Below are 17,231 nucleotides of genomic sequence, written 5' to 3'. Positions count from 1 at the left end.
TTGCTCAAGGGCCCAAGAGCAGCAGCTTGGCGATGTCTTGTCTTAAAGACTATGATTTTTATTATTTACATTCTCCTGCTATTAGATAGTGATGAAGACACTGGAAGATAATAATGATACTGCTAGACAATGATGAAGATGACTGATGATGAATGAATGTAAAAGCCATAGTGTCCGATTTATTTAATTTTCATCCTCGTGGATAAAACCAGTGAACTCTCGTGCCCTGCGGATGAAGGGATGAGGGACTAAAGCTAACAGGGTTGCCACTACCTTTCTGTTGTAATGCATGTGTTAATAAATCTCATAAATAGGTCACGTGAAGGTCAACTGTATAACTATATCACCACAAAGTGTCACTTCTCAGGTCTAGACTTGACTGTTCCATGCCTTAATCTCAGCCAGTGCTTGGTTTTCATGTCTTAGACCAAATAACACAGGATTGTGTTGATTATGAAAAATGGAGAGCACGATTTTGCTTAAAAGGAAGCAGATGTTTAAGAATGGATTACAAAGTCTGCACCATGTCAGCAAAACTCAGAGGAGAAGGAAACTGGTAAACACAGTACGCTTTGAAGGTGTAGTGATGCTTTTTTTTTTTTTTACTTGAAACACCTTGAAAGTGTCGGATTTCTGTTGAGTTTTTAGGGAAACTTTTGCTTCTTCAACTCTGTGGAGATATAAGAGCAACTTTTACATGGAGGCTCTGGTAGTGAGGGGATTCCTGACTACACTATATGGACAAACGTTTATAGACTCCTGACCATAAGGTCCATATGTGCTTTTTGAACATCCCTTTTACACGTTTCATCCATTTGTTGGTATAATAACCTCCACCTTTATGGGTTTTGCACTGGGAGGCTTCCGTCTAGACACTCTGCCATAAAAACCAGATCGGTGAAGGGCTGCAGTGATGGTTGTTCTTCTGGAATTTCTCCACACCGGATTTCCAAAGTTCATTCACCCCGGATGCTCGGTTTGGCCAGATGACCAGCTCTTGAAAGAATCTTGGTTGTACCACACTTATTCCTTTTTTAAGAAATATGAAGGCCACTGTGCTTTTTAGAAGCTTTAATGCAGCAGAATCTTTTGTAGCCTTTCCCAGATCTTGCAACAATCCTGTCCTACAGGCAGTTTCTTTGACCTCATAGCTTGATTTTTGCTCTGATATACATCATCAGATGTGTGTGACCTTCTATAGAGAGATTGGTGCTTTTCCAAATCATGTCCAAACGATTCAATGTAGCACAGGTGGACACCAATGAATATGTAGAAACAACGATTCTGAAAAATTAGGAGGCACCTGAGCTAAATTTCAAGTATTGTTGCATTAATGGGGTACTGAGTGGACATTCATGAAAAAAAAATGAATTTGAACGATTGTAGCATCAGGCTACAACATAATGAAATTGGAATAAAGTGAACACTGAATACTTGTGAATGCACCGTAGATGAGAGAGGTGAGGAGGCCTGGGGTGCAGTCACCAATTCTTACTAAAGGTGTTAGTGTTTGAAGCTCTACAGCAGGAGATCTTCCACTTCAACCCATCAAAAGCATATCTTACTGGACATTACTGTACATAGGACAACTGACATGCTGGACCAGGATTGATTCTGCTAATTCAAGTGAAAATGTCATGCTACCATGTTCAAAGATGCTCTATACAATTGTGTAGCTGGGTCAAAGTTCAGGGAAGAACCACATTTGGCTGAAAAAATCAGGTGTCCCGATACTTTTGTCAATATAGTGTATATACTACAGTCTGAATACTGCTTTCTGATTGGTTCCGGTCCGTTATAGGTTCTACATTAATGTGCTGCAATTATTGAAACAAACAGTTACAGTCACATACAGAGTGGGAACATTTCCTAATGATCTTACTGAGCTGGAGATTCGATCGATTTGTAATTTATTTGGTGAATGCGGTGATTTTGATAAATGGCCCGAGAAATATAACGACAAATGGCAAAGACCCGGAGGGGAGTAAACTTTCGAAGAGTTTTGAAGTAATTTGTTATTGTTTCGTTTAATAACTTTTTTTTTTTTATTTGCCCCTTTGCCTACATAAGATATTTAAATGTTACAGAACAGACAAAAATGATATCAATTTACAATGCATATGCTGTTCAAAATTTTTGTTCGCACACACACACACACACACACACACACACACACACACACACACACACACACACACACACACACACACACAAAAGCAGGAATGTCAATCGCATCATATTGCCTTTTGCAATGGTTCATATGTAGACATTTTACTACTCAGAATCTGTAAACACAATTGTTTGATTATAAGACTGTTACAGCTTTCGGTTGCCTGATATGTAATAATTAAATGAAATGGCATTCCAGCATTCCAGCGTTTCCGAAGGCATTCACACACAAGCAGTAGGCGCAAAACGTTTGTAGTGGTGTTTGTAGTCGTCAGCTCCTGTAGCTCAAGGGTAAACACACACACACACACACACACACACTTTGACACACACTGTGCGAGGCTCATTAGCATCAGCAGGCAGTACAGATTGCTCTCTTTTGGTTGAGCGAATGTGAAGACGACGCAGGAGATGCCGCATGTCGGACCGCTTTTGGCTCTGTCATCAGGAGCCCGTTATCGGGGAGATCACGTTGAGATTGCGTTGAACGTTCAACAAAAACCAATGAGACTCATTAAGTCAATCTGCTTCCTCAATTGCTGATGGATCCCTTTGGTTCCTCCTAACACCAGTCCTATGTCTTCTGACCTTCAATTCATCCCTCTAATACAAAGAAGGTCGAGAATAGTGAGATCTGTTCGACATGGGGAAATCGACCTTGGGGAAATTAGCGGCGGTCGGGTTTGCGTGCGATTATGTCAGCCCGAGGTTATTATTACTAATCAATAACGGCTCTTGTGTTGCAACAAGTAAACATTGTTGTGAGCTTTATTACAGCTAATACAGCTTTAAATTCCCAACTGGCTTTGGTCTAATCAAAAGAAAATGAATGCTGTATAGGGAACAAGGTCATTTATAGAGAAGTGTGTGATTAAAATGTGTGATTCACAAATTGTGTATAAGCTTGCGATGTATTGGATATGGGTACTGGTTGCCAGATCTGTAAATGCCACACAATGAACAACCCATATTAATTGTCTGGTTAATCCTTTCAAAATTACAGAAGTCCTAAGAGGCCATGCATTATACTTTTTTTCCTCTCTTGTTTTTTCATTATCTCAACATGACGAATTGTTTCAGTGCTTAATTATTTTGTGCATTCAGCATAAGAGCATGTTCTAGAGGCAGCATCATGGATAGTAGCCATAACCATTCGTGTGCTCATCCACGTGCCCGCTGCCACAAATGGTTATTGTTATTATCCATAATGCTGCATCTAGAACATTCCTCGTGATCAATTATCACTGATCATGAACTGGTCACCAGGGTCACCCCTGGTTTAAATCCCAGATTGATCACAATGGGAAAAATGGAACGGGAACTGAGAATATGAGAAGAATATCTAGTCAAAAAACTTCTGATTGCTTTTATACAACATACTGGGTATCAACTGTTTGTTTTTTGGCCTAGATTCAGTCTAGATTTATTAAAAAAATAAATCTGTGTATCGCTCACTATGCAAATCAGGTCAAAAGGAACTTGTGAAGCGGTACGAGGAAGCCGTCTGGCTCGATTCAGCTTGGTTTCTTTTGAAAAGATGAAAACGCGCCTTCAAGTTGACGAATTTGCCCGTGTATAAAGACGATTTGATCATTTCCAAGCCCCCGAATCGGTCCCTGAAGACTCTCTCGCTGAATCATTAAGCTGCTCTTGGGCTGAAATTCTTTTTTTTTTTTTTTACATACACACACAAATTAAACAGGGGGTGTGGCCATGGAGAGGCCTGGGTGGGCCTGACATTTCAACTACTTTCCCAGTTGATCCAGTATCCTGTATCATATGACCGTTTCCTGTGACAGTGGCTCATGGCTTCATGGATATGGGAAGAGTGGCAGCAAAGTTTTTTACAGTCTTTAGTGAAAGCTAGAACTTTGGTTTGTGTATCGGTTGTGCGAATATCACTATAAAAATGTCTCAAAGACGTAATTACACATACATGCAAATCCCTTTCACCTTGTGATGAGTGTGTATGTGTGTGCACTAGAGATTCACCAATTGCATCGGTGCATCGGCATAAAAGGTGCATAATTGTTGACATATTTGCCTCAGTAAAAAACGATTTATTTATATATAATTATTAGCAGATGTACGCATTTTATTTAGAAAGTGACCAATTATTTGTGACCAATATTTGATCTGTAGATCGATATCTCGCCGCTAAACTGTTTCTCGAGCGCGTATTTTCTGCTATGTGAGCATGAGAGTCACATAAAACACAGATTAACATGGCAGAGGTAGAGCTGCATCTTTCTGGAGACAGAACAGGAAAAGAACATCCGGTTTAATTTGATCTCTTTGTTTTGTTTTCTGCACTACAGAGGCTTGTTTGTGAAGGTGCCATGCATTAGAAGACTATTGCATTGTATTGCATTGAATCACATTTGTGTTGAATCAAATCGGAATTTATTGAATCATAACAGGGATGAATCTTTTCACATCGGTAGCTGCTTCATATGTAGCTATGCATCGAGATACGAATCGAATCTGCCTCAGTTATGGGGATGCACCAGATCCCTAGTGGCCACTTGTTTCTTTGATGTAATCTTGCTGCTAGAGTGTGTGTTCGACTTGTCACATTTTGTATGTTCCCATATCAGCAGTTGGCCGTGTTGCAGGAAAGTGTTCACCAACCAAAACCCGAAACCCAGGTGAGATTCTAACTCCTCCCACATTATAAAAACACTTCCCATGATTTTTGTGATAAATACAACATGGTGTAATTCATGATATTTACTGAATTCACAGCCTCCGGACAAGACCTCCATTTTTTCGTCGGTCCCTCAGATCGTCCTCAGCGAGTGTCCTACAACATCCTCGCAGATCTCCACGCAGATTTCCAACACCACACCACAAGTCCAGAGAAGCCTGAGTTACAGCAGCTATGTTGTAAAGACCCCACGCCTGCCGCTGTGGAAGTCGGAGTCTTTAACCAATCAAACGCGATCTCAGATACCACAACGGAACCAGACGATAAAGGAGCTTGAGAAAGGCACGATTACCGGATCTAATTCGCCTTTACCCTCACCTGCACCTTTAACAGAGAAGAAGCCAGCAAGTTTACTAAAAACGGAGCTGAGGATCCAGGAATCTTTTGAGATCGACGATAAGAAGGTAACGGATGATGGAGAATCCAATCCGGGAGTCCGGGAGTCCAAAGAGGATATTAGACACACCACTTTTAGGCGTCTAGACAATCTGGAAGAGACGATCCGTGAGCTAGAACTGAGTCTGCTTGATTTTGGGACACAGGTCATCCCAACCTGGTCTCAAAGTATTCCGGAGATGGATTCCAAGACGTCCAGTAGCTCGGTTCCTCCGCCAATCAAAAGTTCAGGAAGAGGAGAGATGCAGAGACCTCCTGTTCCACCAAAACCCTCTATAATTACAGATGCAGCCAAGGTTCAGGAACACCTTCAGCTCTCTCGCTTTCTCTCTCCTTGTCCTGCTGTCGGCTATTGATTCCCGGGTGATAAGTAGAGATGATAGCTAGCATTGTGACTGTCCTTCTATCTTCTTTATCTCCTTTCCATCATGCTATCTCTTCGACCCAACGGTGATTAAACCGGAATTTCATCTCTCCTCCGCTGTTTACCCTCTGTACCAACAGCCATAACTGTCTACTGATGAAAATAAACTGCTTTAGCTTCTCTCTCTCGCTCGCTCTCTCTCGCGCTTTTCTGATTTTTTCCCCCTCCTCATCTTTTGTTGAACGCTTCAAGGTCCCCCCTCCTTGGCTTATTACGAGTTACGATGGTTCGACTTACGATTTTTCGATCTTACAATGAAGAGAGGGATACGGCATATTTGTAAAAAATCTATAAAAAATTGCGCAACTGGGATGGGCGTATCTTTCCCTCTCGCTAGCGGTCAACAGAGTAAACTGGTCTCAGTGTGTATTTTATTCTGTTTCAATTAGCAATTTTAGTGATAAAAGCGTGTCTTCCAAGCGCCCAAGTATGTCTCCTGCTTGTAGGGAAAACGAAGAAGAGGAAAGCCACCAGCTTAGAGCAGAAAATTTCAAATATAAATTAGCATGAAGCAGAAAAGACTGTCACAGTCATAGCGCCATCTTCGACTTACAATATTTTTGACGATGCGGTCGTCTTAAAGTATCTCCATCGTAAGTAGCCTGTAATTTATAATGACTGATTTTAATACCTGCCCTCCAGGGGTATTTCTATTAATTCTGAAAATTAAATCTCCAAGAGACAATTATTGGGACGCCTGACTTGTTAAATTCATTTTTATTTGTATAGCGCTTATACAAAACAACATATACAAAATAATGTATACGTTTTTTTTTTCTTTATAATTGTAAGTTTGTCCCTGGTGGTGACTGTGGCAAGGAAAAACTCCCTGGGACTTCATGAGGAAGAAACTTTGACAGGAACCAGACTCGAAAGGGAACTCTGGGTGGCAACGAATGTCCATTCATTACAGTTCATCATTGTTATGGTGTCCAGTGATACAATGCATACAGTCCAATTCCATCCTCAAAGTTCTTAATTTGCTCAATAACTTTATGGATCTTCATGTGGATGTGAAATTATCCCCAACTGCACAGAGTGATCTCCAGTTGAAGAAACTCTATCCATAGGTAGGGTGTCAGGATGAATCAGGCAGATCCGAAGAGAAGACTTTGTTACCACAAAATTAGAGCCACACAATTGTATAAAATGTATTTGGATACAGTAGAATGGAATTTTCTGTTCATTCAGATTTAGAGATTCAAAGATATGATAAGCTTTACATGTTGGAGTGGAAGATCTCCTACAATTAAACTCTGACCTCCTCAGCCCTATTGAACATAGTGAATTGGAACATCTCAGTATCAGCACCCGATGAAGGAATCTTCACAAATGTCCACAGGCACAGTCCAAAATCTAGTGGAACGTCTTCCCAGAAGAGTGAAGGTTACTATAAGAGCAAGCGGGTGCGCATATTCAGGCGTCCACAAACTTTGATCCATATATAACGTGTATAAGAAGTTGAAAACAGCTGAAAGTTCTTCAAAGTCATACTTTTTTTTTTCAATGGCAGATTTAATACTTTCCATCCAGTTTTATAAACGTACACATTTTTCAGATTTCAAAGCAAAGTCCATTCAGAAAGGGTGAATACTTTATTATAACAGCCTGAATGTGGAGATTAGGAGCTAAATGTGACTTTCATACCAAAGACAACAAATGCTACAGTATGTGTACAGGACACGTACAATTGAATCTTGTATTGAATAGATTGAATAGATTCGTCTATGCAGAAGCCTTGCATGATCCTCACATTGTGAGAAGGTACAGCGGGTGATATACGGGGGTGGGGGATCAGAGCGACAGAACACCCAGAAACATACTTCTAAATGTGTGCGTTTGCAGAGAGAAAGTGCAAAGAACGTTCAGAACATTCTGGGAACGTTCACTCAGCTATAATTACACAGGATATTATTGCAATATTTCCTAAACCTATTTTCTGGGTTAATGGATAATGTGGTGTGTGTGTGTGTGTGTGTGTGTGTGTGTGTGTGTGTGTGTGTGTGTGTGTGTGTGTGTCCCAATTACCTGATTTTCATTCTGCTTTCACCTTCTGCTCTGCTTTACACTTGAATGCGCAGGAAAACAGACCATACCAAATACGTAAAACTTTTAAAGAACAAATCGAATTTGTGCTCTGTGTCTCTCAGAGTGGTGGTGGGAAGGCGATATCTCGTCTAAAGCACCTCCAGCAGAGCGGCTTGGACAAGAGCAAAGTGGGCAAGCAGAGAGAAGACTTCCTCAAGAACCAGGGACAACAGCAGGTATGTCCTCTCACCCCAACAAAAGTATATGGACACCAAGTCGTAGGACATTCGTATGTGCTCCTTTTTAAACATCCCATTCCACATTTAGTCCCTGTATGTTTTTGTTATAACCTCCACTCTTGTGGGATGATGTTCCACTAGATTTCTGAAGTGTATTGTGGAGATTTGTGGAGATTCATTCAACCTCACGGGTGTAAGAGTTCACATTCATCATTTTTAATAAGGTTTAGGTTAGAGCTCTTTTGCAGACCACTCCAGATCTTCTCCAGAATTTGTCATTCAAAGACAATTGCGTACCTTCAATATTATCGTAACAGTTTGGAGAAAAAGAAAAAAATATGGCTGGGAAAAATAATCAGGCGTTTCAATACTTATGATCTTCTCGCGCGTGTCTGTACCGAATAAGCAAAAATCACATTCAGTTAATTCATAACGATTCAATTTTGTATCCTCGTCGCACAGTAATGAAAAATAGATGGAAAGTTTCACATCAGTAGGAAGTATTGTATATGGTAAATGGAATAATTATTGGGGGTTTTGTTTGTTAGTTTAAAAACTTTTGACGAATTTTATTCTTTTCATTCAAAATGTGTAAATATACCTAAAAATAAAAAAAAAGGATTTATTTGATCATAAGGCTTATTTGATTACTGTAAATGCCTATAATTTCACAATTAGTTAATATTATATATATATATATATATATATATATATATATATATATATATATATATATATATATATATTTATTTATTTATTTTTTTTTATGAATATCAAGCAGGTTTAATTATTACTTACCAGCCACTTCCTGCCTTAAATTCTAACCTTTCTCGAGGTTGATCTAGAGATTAAGCTTTATACAAGTGACCCAAGGGAGATCCGTGTGTGTTAATGAAGAGAGGCTGAACGAGAGCTCTCTGACAGTTATAAGATTCACACCTTTGTGACAGTAGAGTGACTACGACAGTCAGGGATTTGTCAATTGAACATCCATGGCAGAAGCTCCCAGGAGACCTGACAGATAAAATTACACATTAAAAGATGACAGGATGGAGGGAGAAGTGCGGGTGGAGATGGTGTCGAGATGTGCTCTAATGGGTTAAATCTGCAGTGATTATAAACCAACCAGGCATAACATTATGAGCAGTGTAGTGAATAACACTGATTGTCTATTTATCACCTGTTACTGGGTGATAAATATTAGGCAACAAAATATCATTTAGTCTTCGAAAATTGATGTGTTAAAAGCAGGAAAAATGGGCTGGCGTAAGGATTTGAGATGAAATTGTGATGTCTAGACGAGTGGGTCAGAGTATCTTCAAATCTCCTATGAAATGGTCCTAATAAGGAACAGTGGTGAACCGGCGACAGGGTCCCGGGCGGCCGAGGGTCATTGATGAACGTGGAGAGCGAAGGCTGGTCCGTGTGGTCCGATCCAACAGATAAGTTCCTGTAGCTCAAACTGCTGTTAATGCTCGATGAGTCAGGACTGTTTTGGTAGCAAAAGAAGACCAACACAATATTAGGCAGGTGGTCATAATCTTATGCCTGTTTGGTATATGGAGATCTGTTGGTAGCCTTTTGGATTCAAACCATTTTAATGTTCGCTATGTGTTTAAGACAAATGCTGAGACAACAGTGCTGATGAATACATCAATATACAAAATAATACAAAGGTCAACCTCAGGGCCTGGATTAAGATGGCGAGTGTGTAATGTGATTTTAAATATCGGAAGTGTCCGAGCAGTGATTTATCTCGAGCTTTGGAGGTGTCTTTTCGTTCCGTAATAGACCAAATTAAACATCTCTACTAAATGATAATCCAAAACGACGGAGTCAAGTCAAGAAGCTTTTATTGTCATTTTAGCCATATGTAGCTGATACAGTACACAGTGAAATGAAACGTTTCTCCAGGAACCCTGGTAAAACATACAACAACATAGAGCTACATAACAACAAAGAACTCAGGACTAAAGGTGTCCAAGTGCAAACAGTGCTAGACAAAACACAGTGCAAACAGACAAAACAAAACAAAACAGTACAGGACGGATACACAAAATACACAAAATGGCACCGAGCAGTATACATTCTGTATATGATAAACAGCACAATGTGCAAAATCACTCGGATGATTCCTCAGACCAAATCTAATAGTTTACTTTTTTAAAACAAAATTACAGACTGGTTTTATCATCTTCTGTCATATACAAGATCGCATTTAATGTATGCCGAGTACACGTATTGGTTCTCAGAGTACAAAATATTCATTCATTCATTTATTCATTCTTTTAGTCTATCCCAAGAATAATAAAAGATCGGCAGGAATATACGGTACTTAGTACCAGAAACCAGCCAATTCGCACACTTTCACATACTTATATACCTATAGGTGATTTTTCTTAGACCTATTTTTAGAGGTCGGAGAAAAACAAAGAATGTGGAGGAAACCTGCATGGACACATTGAGTTCTCCCCTGTGATTGAACGACAAAGCGTAGAGCTGCAAGGGTTTGTGAGAGTACCCAGTGTGCCCCAGCTTCATCCTGCCAAGCTTATGGCTTCTACCGATATTAACAATTTATCAAGCTGTGTGCATCTGAAGGTGCATGAAAGAGAGGAGTAGAGAAGGAGAAAGAGAGAAAGAAAGAGGTCTCTCTCCAGACACATTGTCTCTGATCAGAACTTTGGCTTGTCTCATTAAATAAACCTTTAATTATTCTCTTTGAAATGGAGAGCACGACCTCCAGCACTCACATACTGTATGGATGGCCACATTCTCTCTCTCTCTCTCTCTCTCTCTCTCTCTTTTTCAGAGTGTGCCCACTTTTCTCTTTCATCTCAGGGTTATCTTTTCATCCAGCCTACTTCTGTCCCTCTCCCCCCTATCATTCACCATCTTCTGACCATACTGTTTTTCATCCGTGTCTTTTTCTCTCTCAAAACCCACCATATCTCTCTCTCACTCTCCCTCTCTCTCTCTCTCTCTCTCTCTCTCTTTCTCAACCAGATTGGTGCAATTGATTAGCGTTATACCATTATGTAGCATTAAATATGAAATCTCTCAGTGGTGTCTATTACGCCAATTTTGGCAAACACCTCCCACCCAATTAATACTCCCCTTAGGCCCCGCCTCCTACTTGATTGCTGCTAACTTTAGGCCACACCTCCTACCTGAGTATTACTCATTAAAAGATACACCTCCAAGGTTATAGTCATTGTAGGCCACTGCTCCTAGCTGAGTGATACTAACTTTAAGTCATGCATCCTACATGGTAAATGCAACTTTATTTACTATTATTCAGGTAGTAGGCGTAGCTTTAAGTTAGTATTACTCATTAAGGAGGCGTGGCCTAAAGTTTTAATCTAGTTTTGTCAGATGTTTTCATATTTCAAGTCTTCTGAATGGTAACATTTACTCCACTTTGCAGTGGGCTGAGAACCCAGTGAGGATTGTGATATGGCAAGTCACAATGGAAGACTCTAGCATCTAACAGCTCATGGTGCAGGTCACTAGGTAAAAGAAAAACGTGCCATAGTGCCAGGTTATAAAGCAATAATGCTTCGCTCTGCTCGGGGGAAAGAGGAGTGGATGAGGGAATACTGTGTGAAAAGAAGCTATTTGAAGAGATTTTTCACCACTGAAACTCAAGGCAGTGATAAGGAATATCATCATAATGATTGCAACAACATAATGGAAAAAATTCGACTCCAATTAAACATCTTATTCTCATTAAAAAGTAGAAAATCATATTGTTGCCATCGGGAAAAGATAAAAACTGAGCAAAGTGCAAAATAATTGCTCCCCCGACGTTCACCATCAGAAGCACGCCTTAAAGTAAACGGTTTACGTTCTCGCTGTACTCCAAAGTCTTGTATCTCGAGACTGCTTATTACGTTAGCATCAGTGCTAGCAGGCTAATATCGCTAATAAGTAAGGAATGTTTGAACCTGCATGACTTGCAACCTGCAAATCTCAAACTCACCTCAAATGTCTAAAGCAGACTTGGTGATGTGGGTTCTGACACTTTATGACAAGCTTTTATGTATGAAAAGAGACATAAGAGCCGTAATCTTGAAGCCGAAGCACTTTCTTCTTTAGCAAGTAGAGTAGAATGGTATTACTCTGTACCAACATCACACTCAGGTAGGAGGCGTGGCCTAAAGTAAGTATTACTCAGATAGGAGGTGTGGCCTAAAGTCATTATCACCCCCTTTAGGGAAGCATGGCTGATAGTAAGTATTATTTAAAGTAGGAGGCGTGGCTTAAAGTGAGTATTACCACATAGACGGCTAGACTTAAAATTTTTATTAATTGAGAGAAGGTGTGTTAATACTAACGTAAGGCCACACCCTCTACCCAATTAATATTTACTTTAGGCCTCACCTTCTACCTGATTAATGCAAACTTTAGACTATACCTCCTACCTGATTAATAATAACTTTAGACCACACCTCCTTCCTGAATAACTTTAGACCATGACTTTTACGTGATTATTATTTACTTTAGGCCACACCCTCTACCTGATTAATGCAAACTTTAGACCATGCCTCCTACCTGATTATTACTAACTTTAGACCACACCTCCTTCCTGAATAACTTTAGACCATGACTTTTACGTGATTATTATTTACTTTAGGCCACACCCTCTACCTGATTAATGCAAACTTTTTGACCACACATCCTACCTGATTAATACTAACTTTAGACCACAGCTCCTGCCTGATTAATATTAACTTTAGACCATGACTTTTACGTGATTATTATTTACTTTAGGGCACACCCTCTACCTGATTAATGCAAACTTTAGACCACACATCCTACCAGATTAATACTAACTTTAGACCACACCTCCTGCCTGATTTAATACTAACTTTAGACCACACGTCCTGCCTGATTTAATACTAACTTTAGACCATGTCTCCTACCTGATTTATATTTACTTTAGGTCATGCCCAGTTCTTGATGAATATTAAATTTAGACCACGCCTCCTATCTGATTAATACTATCTTTAGACCACGCCTCCTATCTAAGTAATACTGACATTAGGCCACGCCCCTACCCGATTAATACTGACTTTAGGCCACATTTTTTAACTGATTAATTCAGACTTTAGGGAACTTTCTCTGTTGCCCAATGACCTGCAGCATTAACTGTTAATGGAGCTTAAATGTGTCCTGGTTGGAGAAGCAAAGGCATGAAGTAAAGTATGAGATCTACCAGAATCCCATTTGCTAGTTTAGAAACCCACTGAAGCATAAGTTTGTGCAACATTTTTGTATTGCTTTTTTACTTTGTATGGGTACAATCCCACATCTCCCTTCCTTCAGACACACTCTTCGGTATTAAATGCAAGATTAAACCATTAGAATTAAATAGTGCTGCTACTGCTGCGTCTGTGAGATTCCTTTCATTGTGTTAGTGTATAATTTATGGTGGTGTGTCATGAACAGTTTTGTTTAGTGTAGATGTAAGAAGAACAAAGCCGGTGTGTTCTTCCCGTAATGCACCGTCGGCCTGATGAGCCCCAGCAGCTACGGCCACTTGACTTTGTCTTACAGTCTTTTTCTAACGGCCTTATGGTAAAATGAGCTAAATGGAGCGTGGGAGAAGCGATCTTGCCGTGTCGAGAGATCAGAAAAGCAGTATTGGGGAACTAAAGTAAGGTGCTATTGAGTTATATTGCAGGAGCAAGAGTTTTCAGTAAAACGCATGATTGCTAATGCAGTGCTGTGTTTAGAAAAGGGTTCTATAAACCAGAAATGAATATGTGACATTTCAGCCACAATCTGCTTAATACTTTTTTATTTTCCAGAATTAGATCCTGAACAAGCCAAAGTCACTTTTTAGCCTGTTGGCTAGTTTGCTAGCTGACTCATGATGAGTTGTGTGTTTAAATCACCCAGACAAAAATATTGGGACACCTGATTGTGGTTCTTCCCCAAACTGTTAGCATCAGGTTGGATGCGCCTAACTGCAAAGCATAAAATGTCTTTGGATGCATTTAGTCGTAAAAGTTTCACGACACTTGAACTAGGAGACCCAAACCTGTTCTAGCATGACGATGCCTCTGTGCACAATGCCGGCTCCATGAACATCTATATGAGTTGGAGTGGAAAATCTTTTGCTATAGAGCTTTGCCCATTAAGCCTATTGAACACCTTTGGGATGAATGTGAATGCTGACTGCACCCCAGACCTCCTCACCTCACCTACATCAGTACCTGACTTTACTAATGCCCTTGTGTCTGAATGGATCTCACAAATCTCCACAAGCACACGTCGAAATCTGGTAGAACATCTTTCCAGAAGACTGGAGGTCATTATAACAGCAAATGGAGATTAATGTGGAATTTAATGTTCAAAAAATACAAACGAATCCTATACTAAGGTTTTCACAAACTTGTGTCAATACAGTATATAATCTTGTACTTTAAAAGGGCAGATTTGTACTCTCAATTTGTGAATAACAGAAAAGGCAACATAGTTATCAAAAAAACTTTATCTGAACTTGATGAACAGACATTCGCTGTCACTCAGATAAGGATGGGTTCTTTTTTTAGTCTGGTTCCTCTCAAGGTTTTTTTTTTTTTTTTTATGTGATCTCAGGGAGTTTTTTCTTACCACTGTCACCACAGGCTTTCCATAGGGGTTAAACATATAGGGACTCATTTATGATATTTAGAAAATGTATAGCAAATATTTATATTCGTAATCTATTTATTTAGATAAAAGCCAATTTGTGTGACATTGTCCATTGTTAAAAGTGATATACGAATTGAATTGGATTAAATTGGTTTTGATAGATAGGTTTAAACCATATAAAATAATAATAATTGTGAAAAAATTATATCTTTTTTTATTCAAATGAATGAATAGGCTTCTTTAGGGCCATTATTAGTAGAACAAACTATAAAAAGAAATGTGACCAATTTTTTTTATTATAGTTTTCATTATTGAATTCAGCCTTAGAAGCATTTGATGGGTTTTCCCAAAGTTGTAAACTTTTAATTAGATTGAAAAAAATTATTAAGGAATGCTCCTAAGTTTTGGAAAAAAAAACATGGCTGTGTGCAAAAGCGAGCTGGTCTATGCTTTTAAATTTCCATCTTATATTAAAGATTTTCTTCTGCAGTTTCTGGTCCATCTGCCCTTCATGTCACTCTTTAGCTCTGTAAATTTGTTCTCTCTCTCTCTCTCTCTCTCTCTCTCTCTCTCTCTCTCTCTCTCTCTCTCTCTCACTCTCTTTATTTTTTTCATGGCTCCATCTGCGTCACCTTCAGATCTAAGACTTGAACACTAATTTGCCATCTGCACTGCAAGGTGCTGACAAGGCAGAGGGAAGCGCCAGGATACATTTCTTCCTGAATACGAAGCACCAAATGATCATTCACACACATGTTGGAACTGTTATATTCCTGTTACTGCCCTGATAATCATAGTCTATTAAGATTGCTATAGTCTTTATGTATTACCCTATGCTTTTGACAGAGTGTATGTGTGCTATTCCCCATTACTCCCATTATTACTATTCATGATGGACAAGGTTTCAAACCTACTGAAACACATTGTTTTATTTAAAGTTGTTATGTTTATTACAGCATCAGGAAGTTCAATCAACTTCTAGTAACTTCATCCAAAAAACAAAATAGATTGATTGATTTGATTCATCCTGATTCCCTATTACTCGATTTAGACCAATCAATGGTTTTGCATGTAATTACTATAAACAGTCTGCTTCAGTGGCTTAAGGCTGCAATGGCCACAAATAAGTTTGCATTTAAGTGTCCATCAGTAAGCAATTGAAAACCTCAACAACGATTGAATTGTAATGAATGACCATTTGGTGTCACCCAGATAAAGATGGGTCCCCTTTTGAATCTGGTTCCTCTCAAGGTTTCCTTCTCATGGACTTTTTCCTTGCCCTAGTCACCACTGGATTGCACAACTTTTAGAATCTATCTTCTTTTTTTTCTTGTCAAATGTACCTTACATCACAGTGAAATTCTTTCTTTGCAAATCCCAGCGATGTAGGAAGTAGCGATGGAAAGACTGGATCATTTTAGTGACTTGGTTTTTTCAAAGCCTATTGTGGAAAGCTCGATCACTCAGGGAGCAAGAAATAGGAGGCAGGTGACAAGTTACCAAAAAAACCCACGTCTTTATTTGCCATGGTCACTTTTTTTACGTTTGCTTTCCCGTATCACTTTCATGCACACTGATCTGCATTTTTATCCTTTTTTGTCCCACTTTTTTTTTTAACAGAATTACATGTTATGTGCTTAGCGTTGTAGTAGCTTCAAGGCCAGCTAGCTGTAGTATCCACATTAGACCACTAGAGACACCATTATCTTTGCTACATCCTACCAAACTGTTTTTCTTCATAATGCCTTGACACAGTTGTAACGAAAAGTCTTGTATGACCGGTTACGATGAAACCACAATTGGAAATCTTATTCCATTTTTTGCATCTCACATAGTCAGTAGGAACCGATTGCAGGTAGGAACTACATTTGTGAATGAGGAACTAAAGAAACAGAATCAGAATAGGGAGGGGGTCAAAATTACAAAATAGATGTTAGAAGATGAACTGTATCAACTCCAGCCCCATAAAGAGCATCTAGTTTGCCTTTTACAGGCATGTAACATACTTGTCACATTTTCAAGCGGACTTAATGTATAACTAGTGTTTTCACAGTAACACGCAACACCAGTTTGTCACTTAACTTTGAGTAAATCAAATGCATCACCCAAACTATATAAAAAAAAAAAAACATATACGTTTGCATTACATGTTTTGTTTTTTTTCAAAGTCAGGTAACTGTAGTAGCTTTGTTTGATCACTAGAGGCAACATTAATCTTTGCGACTCCTATTAAACGTTTGTTTTTCTTCATAATCCCTTTATGCAGAAGTAACAAAAAGTCATGCATGACAGATTATGATGAAACCACAATTTTTTTTGTCCATTATGCACATCAAACTGTAAATAGGTGCCAATTGCAGGCAGGAACTAAATTTGTGAATGAGGAACTGAAAAAACACATTAATGGTTTGGTCCAGGCTTCTTGCCTGGGTATTATTACTGTGTCATATCTAATTTGTGGTAAGGCTGTTGCTTTATCATTTGCCAATGCAGATGAAATGACTGTGCATAGAAAATAAATTGCTGCTTTGTTATATGTATGAATGTAGGAGGTATGACTTTACATTATTTATGCACTGCTGTATGTACCTGCCTGGCATGCTTAATACTAATGTGAGTTTTCTGT

The 17,231-nt window shown here is 39.1% G+C and overlaps 1 protein-coding gene across 19 annotated transcripts in view; it reads left to right on the top strand.

Moving 5' to 3' along the window:
- The window catches only part of srcin1a (SRC kinase signaling inhibitor 1a), a 170,860-nt gene that overhangs the window by 148,567 nt on the left and 5,062 nt on the right, over positions 1-17,231 (top strand). For 12 of the 19 annotated variants that reach the window (XM_083567224.1, XM_083567225.1, XM_083567223.1 and 9 more), the window contains one exon: positions 7,847-7,960. In XM_083567224.1, the coding sequence (XP_083423350.1) occupies positions 7,847-7,960 (114 nt within the window). Of the gene's footprint in view, positions 1-4,766; positions 4,818-4,914; positions 5,569-7,846; positions 7,961-17,231 lie in introns of all 19 variants that reach the window. The other 7 variants (XM_083567218.1, XM_083567232.1, XM_083567234.1 and 4 more) reach the window with 2 other exon arrangements.

This window comes from Silurus aristotelis (assembly GCF_946808225.1).
Source record: "Silurus aristotelis genome assembly, chromosome: 17".
NCBI lineage: Eukaryota > Metazoa > Chordata > Actinopteri > Siluriformes > Siluridae > Silurus > Silurus aristotelis.
Note: the sequence above shows the minus strand (reverse complement) of the source record. Positions and strands in the feature narration are given on the sequence as shown.